At 45.9% G+C, this 18,467-nt stretch overlaps 1 protein-coding gene across 3 annotated transcripts in view; it reads right to left on the bottom strand.

Annotated features, from left to right (window-relative positions):
- Positions 1 to 427: 427 nt before the first annotated feature.
- LOC147425652 (uncharacterized) overlaps positions 428 to 18,467 on the bottom strand; it is a 32,623-nt gene continuing 14,583 nt past the window's right edge. For all 3 annotated transcript variants that reach the window (XM_086500834.1, XM_086500832.1, XM_086500833.1), the window contains one exon: positions 428 to 1,942. In XM_086500834.1, coding sequence (XP_086356960.1) covers positions 1,598 to 1,942 — 345 coding nt within the window. In that variant the 3' untranslated portion in view covers positions 428 to 1,597. The remainder of the gene's footprint in view (positions 1,943 to 18,467) is intronic.

The following is an 18,467-nucleotide window of genomic DNA, read 5'->3' as shown; positions in this document are numbered from 1 at the left end:
TTTGTTGAACTTCAAGCAAATACTCATTGCTGCATGAAGACTTGTATGCAATGGAAGCTGCCTTTTCATTTCCAAGATGCTAGTTATACTTAACTTCCTAGCGCCATCCTAGGATCAAATGTCAATGTAAACTTTGTAGAACTAATGTCAATGTAAACTTTATAGAACTCATGATACCTAAGTGTTTAATATAAACCCAGTCTCTCCACATGATAGCTCGATCAGCTCAAGTTTCATATGTTCATGGCTTAATGAAAGAGGTTTCAGGACGCGGGCAATCCCACGAGATCGAAGTGCTTCTTAATAACTTGTTCCTTCACTTCTAGATGTCTACAACTAGCTGTAAGGTTAAGTTTGCTCCTTCTAGATGGTAATTTGCCTAATGATTGACAAAAAGAAAGAAGAGAGAGAGGGAGAGATGAGGACATTAACAGAACGAAGAATTTACAACATTAAAGATTATTATTATTACAACAAAAATGTTAAAAAAGTGAATCAATACGATTACTACCATAACAATAACACTAAATTTTGATACTTCAATGGGTTCCACATGGCAAATCAAATCATCGACAGGCTTTTCAATAGAGTTACTCCAGCTTCCTTCCCTTATGTGAGTTTAAGGCTCTTTCTCCTTGCTGATGTGCTGGGTCTTCTTGAGCAGTTAAATGCATCTGCCTAACAGTTCAATGTAAGTGCAGCATCGGATTCTTCAGCAACCCTTGCCACTCTGAGTATCTGCATTTGCAGATTCTGCTCAGCTCAGCCAGGCTGTTCGCCATCCGCCCCAGCAGTTTCCAGCTCCATAACTCACCTGTTTCCAGCTCTCTGCCAGCTCCGAGCACAACACAGCAAAGAAGTGGACAGTGGGAAACACAAGCCGGTGTTAGGAGTGATCGGAAGGCTCGGGGGGCACTGCAAAGCATGACTTGTGCATAGGATGCATGTGATGGTCTTCCACAATGCGTGGGCAGTTCTGGCAGAGGGCAATAAGCTTGCAAGTAGCAGATGTAGGCAGCCTCCTAGTGCAAGGCAGAGCTCTCTATCCCTGCATGATCTGCGCTGTTGTGGCCGCATTGGCGAAGGCAGGGTGCCAGAGACCAAGCTGCTGCTCTGCGATCTGTTGTGCTGCATGCACATCGTCCACGTTTCCAGCCGGAATTGTCTCGATTACTGGAAATTCCAGGCTGCACCATCTCCATAGCCTGCAGCCTGTGCACAGAGGGTGTAGGGTATGGGTGTCTAAGTGTGAGTGTGTGGGTGGGGGAATGTGAGCACTTCGGTTTACCTGAATGCCTTTTGTCACCATTGAGTCAGGAAAGAATTCAAGGATCATCTTAAATGCCTTATAATAACCATCCAAATTTTACCTTGCACCAAATTGTCAATCAAGGGGCACGTACGGGTCACCAAACACAATCTTACAATTTACTCAGCAAGGGAAACTTGCTTTTGAAGGTTCAAAAGCAAGTTTCCCCAGCCTGAGACATCACTCTTTGCCAGCAAACACTGCATTATCGTCGATATAATCTTTCCTGAATCAAGATTTCAAATTAACCTGAAGAGAATGTATTTTCATCTTACATGCTTATGAAGGTCACCTTTGCTCATCAAATGGTTTTTGCTCGATTGGACTTTTTCCCCTATCAAGCACCAACCTGGCAACCTCTGCTTTTGAGAAGCCCTTCAAAAGTCTGTACTTTCGTGAGTCCAACCGAGTTTCAGAATCCAATATCCTTGCATGATCTGTAAATCCTCCCTCGCATGTTTCCTCTGCATAGCTGGCACATTTACTCTGGGCTGATGCCAGGCAATTCTGCATCTCCCGTTCCTCACATGCCTCCTTTTCCTCCTGATTCCTGAAGAAAGGTAGAATGGTGTGCCACCATGGTGGCCTACATTTCTTAGCAGCATTAATAGAGCAGCCCATTCTTGCACCAGCCTGCATTTTACAAAAAATTTATATACATGACAAAAACCCTTCATGCTTCTATAATTCAAACAATTAACGAAAATGCACTCGGGTCTAGCTTTTGTGTCCAGAAAACTATTAACCAAGGATTTTTAACAAAGTATACAATCAGAAGGCCATATACAACTGAGGCTCACCTTACTCTATTGTCATCCTCAAGATATAACATACATTATCAGTACATCTTTGACAAGCTAAGATTACTTTGTCAAAGGTGGCAGCGGACGATGCAATGAAGACAAGAACTGGCTCGTGATCCGGTGGGTACCTCGACTCCGATCTAGAACACTTGCAATGCCAAACACATGAACAAGGCACACCTGTGGAGAAGAGAGATCACTAAGGTAGAAAGAGACAGGACATCTGAGAATGAGAGAGAGAGAGAGAAAGAGAGAGAGAGAGAGAGAGATCTGGGAAAGGCTCTCCATGCTGATAACAATCTGCTCATACAAGTGACCAAGGGTGGTCCGGCATAGAACTGACATGCCCAATGGATAGACCCGAGGCACACACAACTGCGAGTGCTACTGACATAGCCAACTGCTCCTGCACACGAGACCACTGACATGGCCTCGACATGTGCATCACCTCCAACATGCTCTGAGAGCATAGATCTGGTGAACCTCCTCTTGGCTAGATCTAGATGTGGATCTAGATCTCGGTCGAGGAAACCGACTACTGCATGAGCACAAAGCCTGTGAACTTTGAAGGGCTGCCCTAAGGTGGTACTGCACCGTAGAGATTAATTCCGAGCAACGCTCCTGCTGCCCAAGGAAAACACTGGGCAGCTACTCCTTTGTAGGCTGCCGGCTGCACCAAAAACTCTGGTGAGGGTGCTGCCCAAAAACGCTGGGCTGCCACCCTGCTGTCCAACGGTTGCTGGCTACAAGAGGACTGCCCACTAGGGCACCCAAAGGAGGGCGCGCCCCCCACTGGGGCTAATGTGCAAAGGAATGAAGTGACCCCCCCTGCCTGCTTATATAGCTCTCCGAGGAGGCTGCCCGACCCAAGATCCCAGCCCTCAAGACCTGGCATAAATGGGAAATAGGGAAAATAGGCATGGGAGCAACATAGTGCACGGCAGGGGGGGGGGGGGGGGGGGGGGGGGGGGGGGGGGGGGTATATACCTAGGGCACAAGGAGCCTGCATGGAACTGAACCAAAATCCGAGCTAAACATGGCGAGACACGACCCAACATGAGAGACCTACCTCACGCTGGCCGGGCACAGCCGCAAAACAGCCCTCACTCCCTAATTTGCTCCTGACCACCGGTCAAGAAAATGAACGCTAACACCTCCTCTTAGATCCCGAACGGGAAACGAGTCCAAAAAGCTGGAGTGAGCAATCTACAACTGTAAAGAGAGGGTTTTGTGGACGAGGATATCCGCTACAGAACTCTAAGGTTGAATAGTACCTGGCTAGTATACCATCCAACCGCTACCCCCGAGAGACGTTCGTAAGTATAATGCTGTCTGCTAAAAGTAAATCGAGCTCTATCACAAGTCGCATAACCAGCATCTGCAAACGGTACTGCTGCTGACCAGGGTTGTCTTCGTGCGTCGTACGGAACCTTCCGTACGATACGGGACCCGCCCGTTCGAAAAATCGTTGCAGGAAAATTTTGACCATTTGAAAGTTTGAACTTTTTGAGCGCCGAACGGGCTGCAATTTTTTAACGTTGAGGCCTTGGGGCATCATAGGCCCTTAGTGCATGATGCATATCCCACATTGCCAAACCTCTCGCATTCACATATAGCGTGCATCCATTTCCCTCGTCATTGAACCTTTGGAAAGGACTCCGGAACCAAACCTCAGTCCATCAGCACCGGTAATGTTTTCACCACAATAAGTGTTCGGGAACAGCTCTAGCTACAGCAGGCAGAGGCAGCACTATCTGGTATAAAGCCGAGGCTGATATGCGGCAATCGTAGTAAGGTTGGACAGTGACCCTTACATGAGGTTTGCATCGTTAGCAGTACCCACAGCACCCGTAGTACCATCAGTTTTTGGTTTGGGAGGTATTTTCATTGGTGATGCATCCACAGCATCAGAAGCATTCATCGGTCAGCATCAGAAGTACAGATAGAAGTTCGGTAGCTGTGACTCACAATTAACAGGGGGATGTCACGTGCGCACTTCACTTGTGCCAATGGACACGCTTCTGCCATAGTGTAGTATGAGTCTTAGCTTAGGATTGACTCTAGCACCTTTGTGAGCCTCTAGCAAGACGTGCATGCCAAGGCCGGTCACACTTGCATACCCTCTCTTGCACAGTACAATCATTTCAGCATTGACACCGTCGTCGTCAACACCATCATCTACATCGTCATGGTCATTGTCTCGCAGTCCCTATCTTGATGACGACACCTTCGTCATCGTCATCGCAGATCCCTATCTTGACGACGACACCTTCGTCGCCATCGTAGCAGATCCCGGACTTGACGACATTGTCGTCGTCGTTGTTGCAGTCTTCATCATCGTCGTCGACATAGTCGTTATCAAGTACCAAAGCATCAGCATCCCAGCATTTAGCCATTGTATCAGCATTGTGCAAGAATAAAGAAAGTACTTGCTCTGGTGACAGAGCAAGGGGGCCCTTGAGGGTTGGGACCCTGTTAGAGTTACACCACCCATTGCTTCGCCATTTTGTACGGCTATGTAAGGTGCAACGGAAGTGAATGTTGAACTTTGGTCAAGATGAGTGCTCCGAACTGTGCTCAAGGGTTCCTTTTACTGACGGAAGGGAGAGCCTTCCATCCATTCCTTTCATGAGAGAGTGCAAATGATGACAAAGAAAGTGGAAGACACTATGAATGAAGGTGTTGAGACTAAGAGATAGAGAGAGAAGAATACGACACCAGAATGCTGTCAAACCCTCCTCCAAGGGCCCCACTCTGTATGGCGAGAGGTCTATACTATTGATTGCACAATCCTCGTACAATGGTCTAAATGCAATGGACTTGCCGACGATGTTGACGACGACGATGACAACGACGAGACGGGCTGAAATCTGGTGTTAGGTGCAGCAGAAGTGAATGTTGAACTTTGCTCAAGATGAGTGCTCCGAACTGTGCTCAAGGGTTCCTTTTACTTACAGAAGGGAGAGCCTTCCATTCCTTTAGTAAGAGAGTGCAACAAACACAAACAAAGTGGTGAACACTGTGAATGAAGGTGCTAAGACTGAAAGATAGAGAGAGAAGAATACGACACCAGAATGTTGTCAAATCCCTCCTCCGAAGGCCCCACTCTCTATGGCGAGAGCGATCTACTATTGATTGCACAAATCTCTACAATGCTCTGGACTTGCCGACAATGTAGACGACAATGAGGACGACGACGAGACGGGCTGAAATCTGAAAACACCAAGGGCTGAAATCTACAAATATTTATCTGCTGAATTCTGACTCTATGTTGATGACGATGTCGATGGCGACGATGCAACGACGACGCGCTGAAAACTGAGTGCTTCGAACCGGTAACTGTGGTACCAAATCGGGGAATGATCTGCTAACTTGATGGCTGAAAACACTCTGCTTCCTACGGCTGAAAACTTTGTTCTTATGTCTTGGAAACGCTGGACTTGCATGTGCAAAAACGCTGCCATAAAGCTGTCCCAAAACGCTGATCTTTACTGGTTCAAACGCTGTCCATACTGTTCAAAAACGCTGGTCATGTGGCTGGTTTCGCTATGGCAGCAAGCTGAAAATGCCAAGCTTCCAGAACTGAAAACGCTAGCTTGATGCTGTAATTGCCGATGCAAATAATGTTGTGGGAATCACCAAGTGCAGGGTTGGGTTCTCTTGTGGAAGATGCTGCTGAAATCACCCAAAAGCAGGGCTGAAAACGCTGAAGTAGGCTTGGGAAAAACGCCAAGCTGCTTTGTCGAAAAACGTCAGGTTGAGGGGGGTCCTTGTTCTTGCTTGAGAATAGGCCTGTTGAGCAATGCTCCTGTTGCCTCCTTTGCCAGAAAGTGCTAACTTTGGTTTGCTTATATATTATCTTAGCAAAATTGCCCTACCTAGTTCCCAACAAAAGTCACTTAATAAATACGTGAAAAATGTCAAAAAATAGGAAAAATAGGCTTAATGCTCTAGAAAATTCCCTTGATGGATTATGATGGGAATGTTGATGATCATGTTGTGTGCAACCGGAGGATATGCATCTAAACTAAGTGACTGGTCATGCACGCTCTGCGAACACACTCACAAAAGTGCCAGATCACTTCCTATTCTAGACTGACTTGACTGAACTGAACCCTGGTCATGTTGTAGCTTGTCCACGGACACATAGGGTTGGATGTGTCACATGACATCCCCTCCTTTTTAAAGTGAGGTATTGGTGCCGAACTGTATGGCGTCGAGGGAGATTGCCAACACGGTCTGGAATCCTCGAAAGGACTCTTCGTCGGCCCACTCTGAGGTGTGGGTCATGCGATACTTGAACTTCATAAAGGTCTGCAACGCTTGCTTCTTTGGGCCGCGCCGAAAGCGACAAAGTCTTTTGTGGCTCCTTCGATGCTTCAACTTCGTCTAGAGTCATGCGTCTTACCTTCTTCAAGAATCTCGGAGGCTGAAAATTCCTGAAACCACTTCCAACACAAAAACATGAACATACCTATTCCATGTAAAGTGACTCGAAAAATATTGTTCCTTCAAACAAACTGTGCATGCGATGCAAATGAACAAAGTGACGGAGTGCCAAATCGTTCATCAAACACACGCAAACAATGAGGTCGAAACCTGTCTTTCTTATCTAAATCAATCAATTTTGGCAAATCACAATGAAAATGCCGATGCTTGATGCTCAAACTTTCTTGTGCTCTTTTTGATACTGTGTCATGCCAAGGAAGAGACATGGAATGTGACTTCCTTGAATGCTTACTTTTCAGCTTTTCATGAGAAATCCGCATACATCCGTGCTCATTCATGAGTGAATCGTGCTCAACGTACAATATGTCATGCCTAGGAAAAAAGATCATATAAAGACGCTGACTAAAATACTGGAAACGATCACGAATGAAGCACTCGAACAATGCGTGCTGACAAATCATTCGAACATATTTTACTTCCTGTGGGGGTTCTGTGGACCTAGGCTCAAGAGGCAAGGTCAGTTCTTCCTGAGGGGATTCTTTGGACCTAAGCTCGAGAGCCAAGACGGTTCTTCCTAAGGGGGTTCTTTGGACCTCGACTCGAGAGCCAAGATCGGTTCTTCGTGATTGATCGAATCTACAATGAGGTTAGCTTCACTAGAGAAAGTATCAACTAACACATCATCCTTGTGAACAATCACATCATCTTCATGCAAATCATCATGCTTGTGAGAAATCACATCTTGATTAGGCAAATCATCATGCTCATCATTATCATGCAATTTATCATGCTTGTCATTATCATTCAAATCATTATGCAAATCATGTAATTCCTGTGTGTCTTGCTTTAGAGAAGAAGAGACTGAGAAAGTCTCCTTTTCCCGAATCTCTTGCATCTGTGCCTGCACTTGAGAAAAGAGTTGCAACATCTCTTGCATTCTTGCTTTGTTTTCGCGATCAAATTTTGCTTCTCTTTCTTCGCGCTCACGTGCTATGGCTGTCATTCTGTCTTCTTATTTACGCTCTATGGCTGCCATTATTTCCTCGAGTTCTAACTTGCTGTCCATAAACATCTACTCCAACTCCTCCATAGGAGTTAGTGCAATCCTTGGCGTCGATGGGGAAGGGGGACGGTCAGAAAAACCTCCTGGTGGGGAAAATTATTCTTCGCCTCTCTCATGCTCATCACCTCCAAGCGAAGTATCCATTCCGCTTCGAGTGATGACCATCCACTGATGTCGTGGGTTCTTGTGGGTTCTTGGGGGTCTTGGTTCTTGAGGTTCTTGCAGGTCTTCAGGTTCTTCTTTCGCTTGCAATCTGTGTTTGAGAAGGATCTTCTCTTCACCCAAGTTCTGCTCTTTTCCGCAGGTGCACCCCTTGGCGGCCTTGCACTCACACCAAGGTTGCTTTTTCCCATCTCACGTCGATTGGCCGGCCGCTAAGTGCACGGTCCGCTCTCAATGAGTGAAAAGAGGCACAAGGGGAGGCTGGGCAAGCCCTCCTTTCTTGGGTTTCCTGTCACTCTTCAGAAACACGATTAGGAATCGACACGCCCAAGAGGTCTTGGGTTACGTGCGACCGCAACAAGCAAAAAAAATTATGTGGTTCTTGTGGTCCTTGAGTGATACAGAACACCGCCAAAGCTCTGATACCAATTTAGGTGCAGCGGAAGTGATGTTGAACTTTGCTCAAGATGAGTGCTCCAAACTGTGCTAAAGGGTTCCTTTTACTTACGGAAGGGAGAGCCTTCCGTTCCTTTAATGAGAGAGTGCAAGGGACAAACAAAGTGGTGAACACTGTGAATGAAGGCGTTGAAACTGAAAGATAGAGAGAGAAGAATACGACACCAGAATGTTGTCAAAACCCTCCTCCGAAGGCCCCACTCTTTATGGCGAGAGCGGTCTACTATTGATTGCACAAATCTCTACAATGCTCTGGACTTGCCGATGATGAGGACGACGACGAGGCGGGCTGAAATCTGAAAACGCTAATGGCTGAAATCTGCAAATCTTTATCTACTAAATTCTGACGATGTCGATGGCGACGATGCAACGACGACGCGCTAAAAACTGAATGCTTCAACCGATGACTATGGTACCAAATCGGGGAATGATCTGCTAACTTGATGGCTGAAAACATTCTGCTTCCTATGGCTGAAAACATTGTTCTTATGGCTTGGAAACGCTGGACTTGCATGTGCAAAAACGCTGCCCTAAAGCTGTCCCAAAACGCTGATCTTTACTGGTTCAAACGTTGTCCATATTATTCAAAAACACTGGTCATGGGGCTGGTTTCGCTGTGGCAGCAGGCTGAAAAATGCCAGGCTTCAAGAACTGAAAACGCTAGCTTGATGCTGTAATTGCCGATGCAAATAATGTTGTGGGAATCACCAAGTCCAGGGGTTCTCTTGTGGAAGATGCTGCTGAAATCGCCCAAAGGCAAGGCTGAAAACGCTGAAGTAGGCTTGGGAAAAACGCCAGGTTGCTTTGTGGAAAAACGCCAAGCTGAGGGGGGTCCTTGTTCTTGCTTGAGAATCGGCCTGTTGAGCAATGCTCCTGTTGCCTCCTCTGCCAGAGAGTGCTAACTCTTGTTTGCTTATATATTATCTTAAAATTGCCCTACCTAGTTCCCAACAAAAGTCATTTAATAAATAAGTGAAAAATGTCAAAAAATAGTGAAAATAGGTTTAATGCTCTGAAAAATTCCCTTGATGGATTCTGATGGGACTGTTGATGATCATGTTGTGTGCAACCGGAGGATGTGCATCTAAACTAAGTGACTGGTCATGCACGGTCTGCGAACAGACTCACAAAAGTGCCGGATCACTTCCTATTCTAGACTAACTTGACTGAATTGAACCCTGGTCATGTTGTAGCTTGTCCACGGACACATAGGGTTGGATGTGTCACATAACATATGGAAACACTAGGGGCTGAAATCTGCAAATCTTTCATCTGCTGAATTTTGACTCTGTCGGTGACGACGTCGATGACGACGACGCAACAACGATGCACTGAAAACGCAGATGCTGAAATCTGTGAATAGCGGGCTGAATCTGCAAACGTTGGGTGATCTGACCGTGCGGCAAGGATCTGCCGCGGGAAGGTAAGATCTGCGAGGTTTGGAGGCTGCAATACGAAGACTGATTGCTGAAAACTAAAAACGATATGGCTAGGGATGGTTCTGTCGCCGGGAATCTGCAAAACGCTGATGTGGGTTTGCAATTGCAAAACGCTACGCTGATCTGTGGTCTGCAAAAACGCAAGGGCTGATCTGTTGTCTGCAAAACCCCAAGGCTGATCTGATAAAAAACGCTAGGTTGGTCCTGAGCCAAAACGCTGGTCTTGCTGAGAAGGTGCACTATGAGTGGTTAGACTCTTGCTGCCTCTTCTGCCAGAAAGTGCTAGCGCTAGCTTTCTTATATATTAACTTGCCAAAGTTGCCCTACCCAGTTTCCCAACAAAGTCGCTTATTAATAATAAGTGAAAAATGGATAAAATAGGAAAAATAGGTTTTATGCACTGTAAAATGCTCATGATGGCTACTGACTGGAATGTTGATGATCATGGTATGTGCAACTAGAGGATATGCACCTACTCTAAGTGGCTGGACATGCACGGCCTACGCACAGGCTCACAAAGGTGCCAGAACACTTCCTAAGCTGACCTGAACCCTAGTCATGAAGTAGCTTATCCACATGCACATAGGATTAGATGTCCACGTGACATCCCCTTCTTTTTAAAGTGAGGTACTTGTACCGAACTGTATGGCATTGAGGGAGATCACCAACAGTGTTTGGAATCCTGTGAAGGACTCTTCGCCAACCCACTCTGATGCGTGGGTCGTACGATACTTGAACTTCATAAAGGTCTACAACGCTTGCTTCTTTGGGACGCTTCAAAAGCGACAAAGTCATCTAAGACTGCTTCAATGGTCCAACTGCGTCTATGGACATTAAGTCCACCTTCATCAAGAATCTTCAAGGAGGAAATTTCCTGAAACCACTTCCAATACAAAAACATGAGCATACCCATTCCATGTAGAGTGATTGGAAAAAGACTATTTTTTCAAAAAAATTGTGCATGCAATGTAGATGAACAAAGTGACGGAGTGTCAAAACGTTCATCAAACACACGCAAACCGTAAGATCGAATCTTGACTTTCTAATCTAAATCTATTAACTGAGGCAAATCACAATGGAAATACCGATGCTTGATGCTCAATCCTTCTTGTGCTGTTTCGGATATTGTGTCATGCCAAGGAAGAGACATGGAATGTGAATTCTTTGAATGCAAACATTTCATCTTTTTCATGAGTAATCCGCATACATCCGTGCTCATTCATGAGTGAATCGAGTTCATCGTATAATATGGCATGCCTATGAAAAGGGAACACATAAAGACGGTGACTAAAATACAGGAAACCGTCTAGAATGAAACAATCAAACAATGCATACTCACTAATCATGCGCATACACAATACTTCTTGTGGGGGTTCCTTAGATCTTGATTCGAGAGCCAAGATCGGTTCTTCGTGATTGATCGAATCTGCAATGAGGTTAGCTTCACTAGAAAAAGCATCAACTAAACCATCATCCTTGTGAACAATCACATCTTTATCCTGCAAATCATCATGCTTGTCAATAATCACATCTATATCATGCAAATCATGTGTGTCGTGCTTTGGAGAAGACAAAACTAAGAGAGTCTCCATCTCCTGATTCTTTTCAAGCTTCGCTTGCACATTAGAAATGAGAGATGAAGAATGAACAACTTCCTCCCCATGAATGACAATGGGAGAGTCACTTTTGGCATTGAAAGTGGAAGTATTGGCTGCCTAACCAATGAGAGGATTATGCTCACGAAACCATCGAATGCCTAAAAGCATATCATATCCTAAAAAAGGAGATACTACAAATTTTCTGTGGAAGGACACTTGTTGAACTGTGAATAACACATCAAGGCACTCTCGTGTAATAAGAGAGTCCATATCAGGAGCGAAGCCCGACACCTCAAAAGGAGATGTCTTACTAACCTCCAAGCGGGCTCTTTCGATAAGAGTCACTTAGCACATCATGCATACTGCCTAGATCAAACAATATGACGAAACGCTGACCCTTCACAAGACAGTAACACTTATAATGAGACTCATCAATGAGAGGATCATGAGAAACTTGGGTCACACTCGTGTTCTCATTGATGGCATTAACAAAGGATGTGGGTTTTGTGGACTCTTTAGATTCGCTATATTGAATCTTAGGACGTGTTCTTTTTATGTGACCCTTGATGTGACAATGATAACATCGACCTTCCTTAGAATAAATGCCTTGTTCTTCTGACGTGATGTATCCTCCTAAAATTCCTTCTGCTGCGTTTTCATCTGGAGTGAGCTTAGGTTTAGCAATTGTGTTAGCTTTACCCTTAGATTCATTGTGTGAGTTCTTTTCCGAGAGACTAGAGGAAGATTGGTTAGAAGAGTTACCATTCTTACCGTTCTGCGGGTTCTGAGAAGTTTGAGAGGTACTTTGAGAAGTCTTGGTCTCCTTCACCTTTCCCTTATTGTGCTTCATCTCCTACGCGAGAGCAATCGCTACCGCCTTGTTGAGATCTACGGGGTCGAGGACTTCGACATCAAACCTTATAAGTCGTCGAACCCGAAAATAAAAGCCTCCTTGAGCTCATCATCCGATTTGCGTAATCGGGTGCCGAGCTGCAAAACACGATTAGAGAAAAACATAACATGCAAACCATTTTGCTTGAGACTACGCCAATCATCCTTCAATCGTACTAGGTACTGAGGTGGCATAAACCGCGCCTTGAGCTTGTCTTAGAAATCGGCCCAATTAAAGGAAAGAGGCATGCGAGCAAGCTCGCGCTCACGCTCCAAGGCTACCCTTATGTCTTCGGCCGCCAAGCACGCTCACGCTCCAAGGCTAACCGTCTTTCTTCGCGCTCGCAATCCAATTCGGTCTTTCTTTCTTTGCGCTCGCGATCCAATTCTGTCTTTCTTTCTTCGGCCGCCAAGCGCGCTTGCTCGCACTCACGCTCTAAGGCTGCCGTTCTTTCTTCGCGTTCACAATCCAATTTTGCCTTTCTTTCTTCACGCTCGTGCTCCAAAGCAGCCCGTTACGCTTCTTGTTGTATCATCATGTCCATCATCGTCTTGACCAAAGCCTCCATAGGATTTGGTGCAATCCTTGGCGTAGATGGGGATGAGGGAGGGGTCGAAAAAACCTCCTGGTGGGGAAAATTCTTCTTCACCACCTCCTTGCGAAGTATCCAGTCCGCTTCGGGTGATGACCATACACTGAAGTCTTGAGTTCTTGAGTTCACGAGAAAGTTGGGTTCTTGTGGTTCTTGGGTTCTTGAGGTTCTTGAGTTCTTCTTTAGCTTGCAATATGTGTTAGAGAAGGATCTTCTCTTACCCGAGCTCTACTCTTTGCCACCTCCATGCTCATCACCTCCGTGCGAAGTATCCATTCCGCTTCGGGTGATGACCATACACTAAAGTCTTGAGTTCTTGAGTTCACGAGGAACTTGGGTTCTTGTGGTTCTTGGGTTCTTGAGTTCTTCTTTAGCTTGCAATATGTGTAAGAGAAGGATCTTCTCTTACGGTTTACCTGAGCTCTACTCTTCCCTGCGGGCGCACCCCTTAGCGCCTTGCGCTCACACCAAGGTTGCTTTTTTCCACCTCACGTCGATTGGCCGGCCGCTAAGTGCACAGTCCGCTCTCAATGAGTGAAAAGAGAAACAAGGGGAGGCCGGACAAGCCCTTCTTGGGTTTTTTGTCACTCTTCAAAAACACGATTAGGAATCGACACGCACAAGAGGACTTGGGTTACGTGCGACCGCAACAAGTAAAAAAAAATTATTGTGGTTCTTTCCTTGAGTGATACAGAACACTGCCAAAGCTCTGATACCAATGTAAGGTGCAGCGGAAGTGAATGTTGAACTTTGCTCAAGATGAATGCTCCGAACTGTGCTCAAGGGTTCCTTTTACTTATGGAAGGGAAAGCCTTCCGTTTCTTTAATGAGAGAGTGCAAACAAAGTGGAAGACACTGTGAATGAAGGTGCTTAGACTGAGAGATAGAGAGAGAAGAATACGACACCAAAATGCTGTCAAACCCTCCTCCAAGGGCCCCACTCTCTATGGCGAGAGAGGTCTATGCTATTGATTGCACAATCCTCCTACAATGGTCTAAATGCAATGAACTTGCCGACGATGTCAACGACGACGATGACGACGACGAGACGGGCTGAAATCTGAAAACGCTAGGGGCTGAAATCTGCAAATCTTTCATCTACTGAATTTTGATTCTATGTCGGTGACGACGGCGATGACAACGATTCGTTGACAACGCAGATGCTGAAATCCGATTAGCGGGCTGAATCTGCAAACGCTGGCTGATCTGACCGTGCGGCAAGGATCTGCCGCGGGAAGGTGAGATCTGCGAGGTTTGGGGGCTACAGTACGGAGTCTAACTGCTAAAAACCGAAAACGCTACTGCTAGGGATGGTTTTGTCACCGGGAATCGGCCAAACGCTGATGTAGGTTTGCAATTGCAAGACGCTAGGCTGATTTGTGGTCTGCAAAAACGCAAGGGCTGATCTGTTGTCTGCAAAACGCCAGGGCTGATCTGATGAAAAATGCTAGGCTGGTCCTAAGCCAAAACGCTGGTCTTGCTGAGAAGGTGCACTGAGAGTGGTTGGACTCCTGCTGCCTCTTCTGCCAGAAAGTGCTAGCGCTAGCTTTCTTATATATTAACTTGCCAAAGTTGCCCTACCCAATTTCCCAACAAAGTCACTTATTAATAATAAGTGAAAATTGGCTAAAATAGGGAAAATAGGTTTTATGCACTATAAAATGCTCATGATGGCTACTGACTGGAATGCTGATGATAATGGTGTGTGCAAACAGAGGATATGCAACTACTCTAAGTGCCTCGAAATGCACGGCCTGCGCACATGTCACATGACACATCCCAACCCTATGTGTCCGTGGACAAGCTACACCTCAGCAGGGTTCAGTCAAGTTAGATTAGCAATGATATGGCACTTTCGTGAGTCTATTCGTAGACCGTGCATGCCCAGTCACTTAGCATAAATGCATATCCTCCGGTTGCACACCGCAGAAGCATAAGCATTTCCATCAGATTCCATCAAAGTCAGTTTGGGAATTTTTCAAGTGACTTTATCCCATTTTCCCTATTTTTGACATTTTTCACTTATTTATTAAGTGACTTTTGTTGGGTAGTCAGTAGGGCAAATTGGGTAAGTTAATATATGAGCAAACCCAAATTAGCACTCCACAGCAAAAGAGGCAGCAGGAGCTTCCCGCTCAACAGGCAACTTCTCAGCAGTACCCCCCCCTATGACCCCCTAGCGCCATACTTCCCCATCCCTTGGCGTTTCCAACCATCAGCATCGCCATCAACACAAACCTCCCTTGGCGTTTCTCCCCCACAGCAGACCATCGCCGAGAACCTCTTTCCTGGCAATTTCCTCACGACAAAACAGCCCAGCATTAGCGCTTTACTAACGCTATACCACCAGCATACCTCAACGTTTTTGGGGCAGATTCGCAGCAGATATAAATCAGCCTAGCGTTTTTGTAAGAAGACACATCCAGCCAGCGTTTTTGCTTTCAGCCTTTATCTACAGCAGATCCACACAGTTTCAGCTAGGACACAGTACCAGAACCACCCCAAGAAGGTTGCAGATTGATCCCCCATTTTCAGCCATAAAAAAACGCAGCCAAAACAGTCATTTTCAGCCACCGAAACAGTCCCGAAAATCAGCAGTTAGAAGACCACAGATTTCAACCACCAAGTCGTCGGCGGCGGCGGCATAGTCCAAGTTGCATCAGTCCATTGCATACGCATTGTACACCTTTGTGCAATCAAAGTAGACCACTCTCGCCAACGAGTGGGGCCTTCGGAGGAGGGTTTTACAAACCTCTCGGTGTCGTATCTCTTCTCTCTCCTTCTCTCAGTCTCATTCACTTGCACGCACAAGATCCACTCACTTTGTTCGTGATCACCACACTCTCCATAAGACGGAAAGCTCTCTCTTTCCCTAAAGAACTAAAAGGAACCTTGAGCAATAAAGATCACTAATCTTGAGAAAATACAACATTCATTCCGCTGCACCTAACATTGGCATCAGAGCTTTGGAAGTGTTCTGCATTACTCAAGGGAAGAACCACAAGAACCACAAGAATTCTTTTTGCTTGTTGCGATCGCACGAACCCAAGTTTACTTGGGCGTGGCGATTCCTAATCGTGTTTTGTTGAAGAGTGACAGGAATCCCAAGAAAGAAGGGCTTGTCCAGCCTCCCCTTGTGTCTCTTTTCACTCATTGAGAGCGGACCGTGCACTTAGCGGCCGGCCAATCGACGTGAGGTGGGAAAAAGCAACCTTGGTGTGAGCGCAAGGCCGCCAAGGGGTGCGCCCGCAGAAAAGAGTAGAACTCGGGTGAAGAGAAGATCCTTCTCCAACGCGATTTGCAAGCGAAAGAAAACCTCAAGAACCCAAGATTCTGACGAGTCAAGGACCTCAAGAACCCCAAGACCCCCAAGAACCCAAGTTCCTCGTGAACTTCAGAACCCAAGACCCCTAAGAACCCAAGTTCCTTGTGGACTTAAGAACCCAAGACCCCAAGAACCCACAAGAACCCACGACTACAGAATGGTCATCACTCGAAGCGGAATGGATACTTCGCTTGGAGGTGATGAGCATGAGAGAGGCGAAGAAGAATTTTCCCACCAGGAGGTTTTTCCGACCCTTCCCCATCTACGACAAAGATTGCACTAACTCCTATGGAGAAGTTGGACCAAGAAAGAGAAGCAGAAAGAAAAGCCTACGAAAAAGACATGGCAGCCATAGAGCGTAAGTACCAAGAAAGAATGGCAGCCATAGCGCCTGAGAGCGAGCAAGCACGCTTGGAAGCCAAAGCAAGAGAAGCACAATTTGATCGAGAGAACAGAGAAATGCAAGCCAAGTTTGATCGCGAGAACAAAGCAATAAGGCAAGAGATGTTGCGACTCTTTTCTCGAATACAGGCACAGATTCAACAGGATAGGGAAAAGGAGACTCTCTCAGTCTCTTCTTCTCCCAAGCATGACACACAGGATTTGCATGATTGTGTGAAGCATGATGATCATTTGATTGACAATGATAACCATGATGATTTGGATGCCAATGACAAGCATGATGATTTGCATGATCAAGATGTGATTTCTCACGAGCATGATGAGTTGCATGAAGATGATGTGATTGTTCACAAGGATGATGTGTTAGTGGATGCTTTTTCTAGCGAAGCTAACCTCGTTGTAGATTCAATAGATCACGAAGGATTGATCTTGGCTCTCGAGCCTAGGTCAACAAAACCCCCTCAGAAAGAACCAACTCAAGAAGAACCCCTTCAGGAAGCACAGATCTTTGCTCTTGTGCCTAGGTCTCAAGAACCATCACATGAAGTATTATGTGTTCGCATGATTGATACGCACGCATTGTTCGAGTGTCTCATTCGTGAAGGTTTCCTGTATTTTAGTCAACATCGTTATGTGTTCCCTTTTCCTAGGCATGACATATTGTATGTTGAGCACGTTTCTCTCATGGATGAGCACGAATGTATGCAGATTGTTCATGAAAAGCTGAAAAGTTTGTATGTCAGGAAGTCACATTCCATGTTTCTTCCGTGGCATGACACAGTTTCCGAAAGAGCACATGATTGTATGAGCACCAAGCATGGGCATTTCCATTGTGATTTGCCAAAGTTGATTGATTTCGATCAAACAGAAAAGATTTGACCGCATTGTTTGCATGTGTTTGATGAACGGGTTGTCACTCCGTCTATATGTTCATCTACATTGCATACACAGTCTTCAGAGAAGACAAGGTTTTTTCCCTTCACTTTACATGGAATGGGTATGTTCATGGTTTTGTGTTGGAGATTGTTTCAGGAATTTTCAGCCATGGAGATTCTTGAAGACGAAAGAAGCAGATCTCTAGATGAAGTTGAAGCAAGGAAGGAGATTCAAAAGACTTTGTGTCGCTTTCGGCGCGGCCCAAAGAAGCAAGCGTTGCAGACCTTTATGAAGTTCAAGTACCGCACGACCCACACATCAGAGTGGGCCGGCGAAGAGTCCCTTTCAGGATTCCGGATGCTATTGGCGATCTCCCTCGACGCCATACAGTTCGGTACCAGTACCTCACTTTGAAAAGGAGGGGATGTCACGTGACACATCCCAACCCTATGTGTCCGTGGACAAGCTACACCACAGCAGGGTTCAGTCAAGTTAGATTAGCAGTGATCTGGCACTTTTGTGAGTCTATTCGTAGACCGTGCATGCCCAGTCACTTAGCATAAATGCATATCCTCCGGTTGCACACCGCAGAAGCATAAGCATTTCCATCAGATTCCATCAGAGTCAGTTTGGGAATTTTTCAAGTGACTTTATCCCATTTTCCCTATTTTTGACATTTTTCACTTATTTATTAAGTGACTTTTGTTGGGTAGTCAGTAGGGAAAATTGGGTAAGTTAATATATAAGCAAACCCAAATTAGCACTCCACAGCAGAAGAGGCAGCAGGAGCTTCCCGCTCAACAGGCAACTTCTCAGTAGTACCCCCCCCTATGACCCCCTAGCGCCATACTTCCCCATCCCTTGGCGTTTCCAAGCATCAGCATCCCCATCGACACAAACCTCCCTTGGCGTTTCTCCCCCACAGCAGACCATCACCGAGAACCTCTTCCCTGGCGGTTTCCTCACGACAAAACAGCCCAGCATTAGCGCTTTACTAACGCTATATCACCAGCATACCTCAGCGGTTTTGGGGCAGATTCGCAGCAGATATAAATCAGCCTAGCGTTTTTGTAAGAAGACACATCCAGCCAGCGTTTTTGC

The sequence above is a fragment of the Adiantum capillus-veneris genome, chromosome 25, assembly GCF_014529385.1.
Source record: "Adiantum capillus-veneris isolate H3 chromosome 25, ASM1452938v2, whole genome shotgun sequence".
In the NCBI taxonomy this organism is placed as follows: domain Eukaryota; kingdom Viridiplantae; phylum Streptophyta; class Polypodiopsida; order Polypodiales; family Pteridaceae; genus Adiantum; species Adiantum capillus-veneris.
Note: the sequence above shows the minus strand (reverse complement) of the source record. Positions and strands in the feature narration are given on the sequence as shown.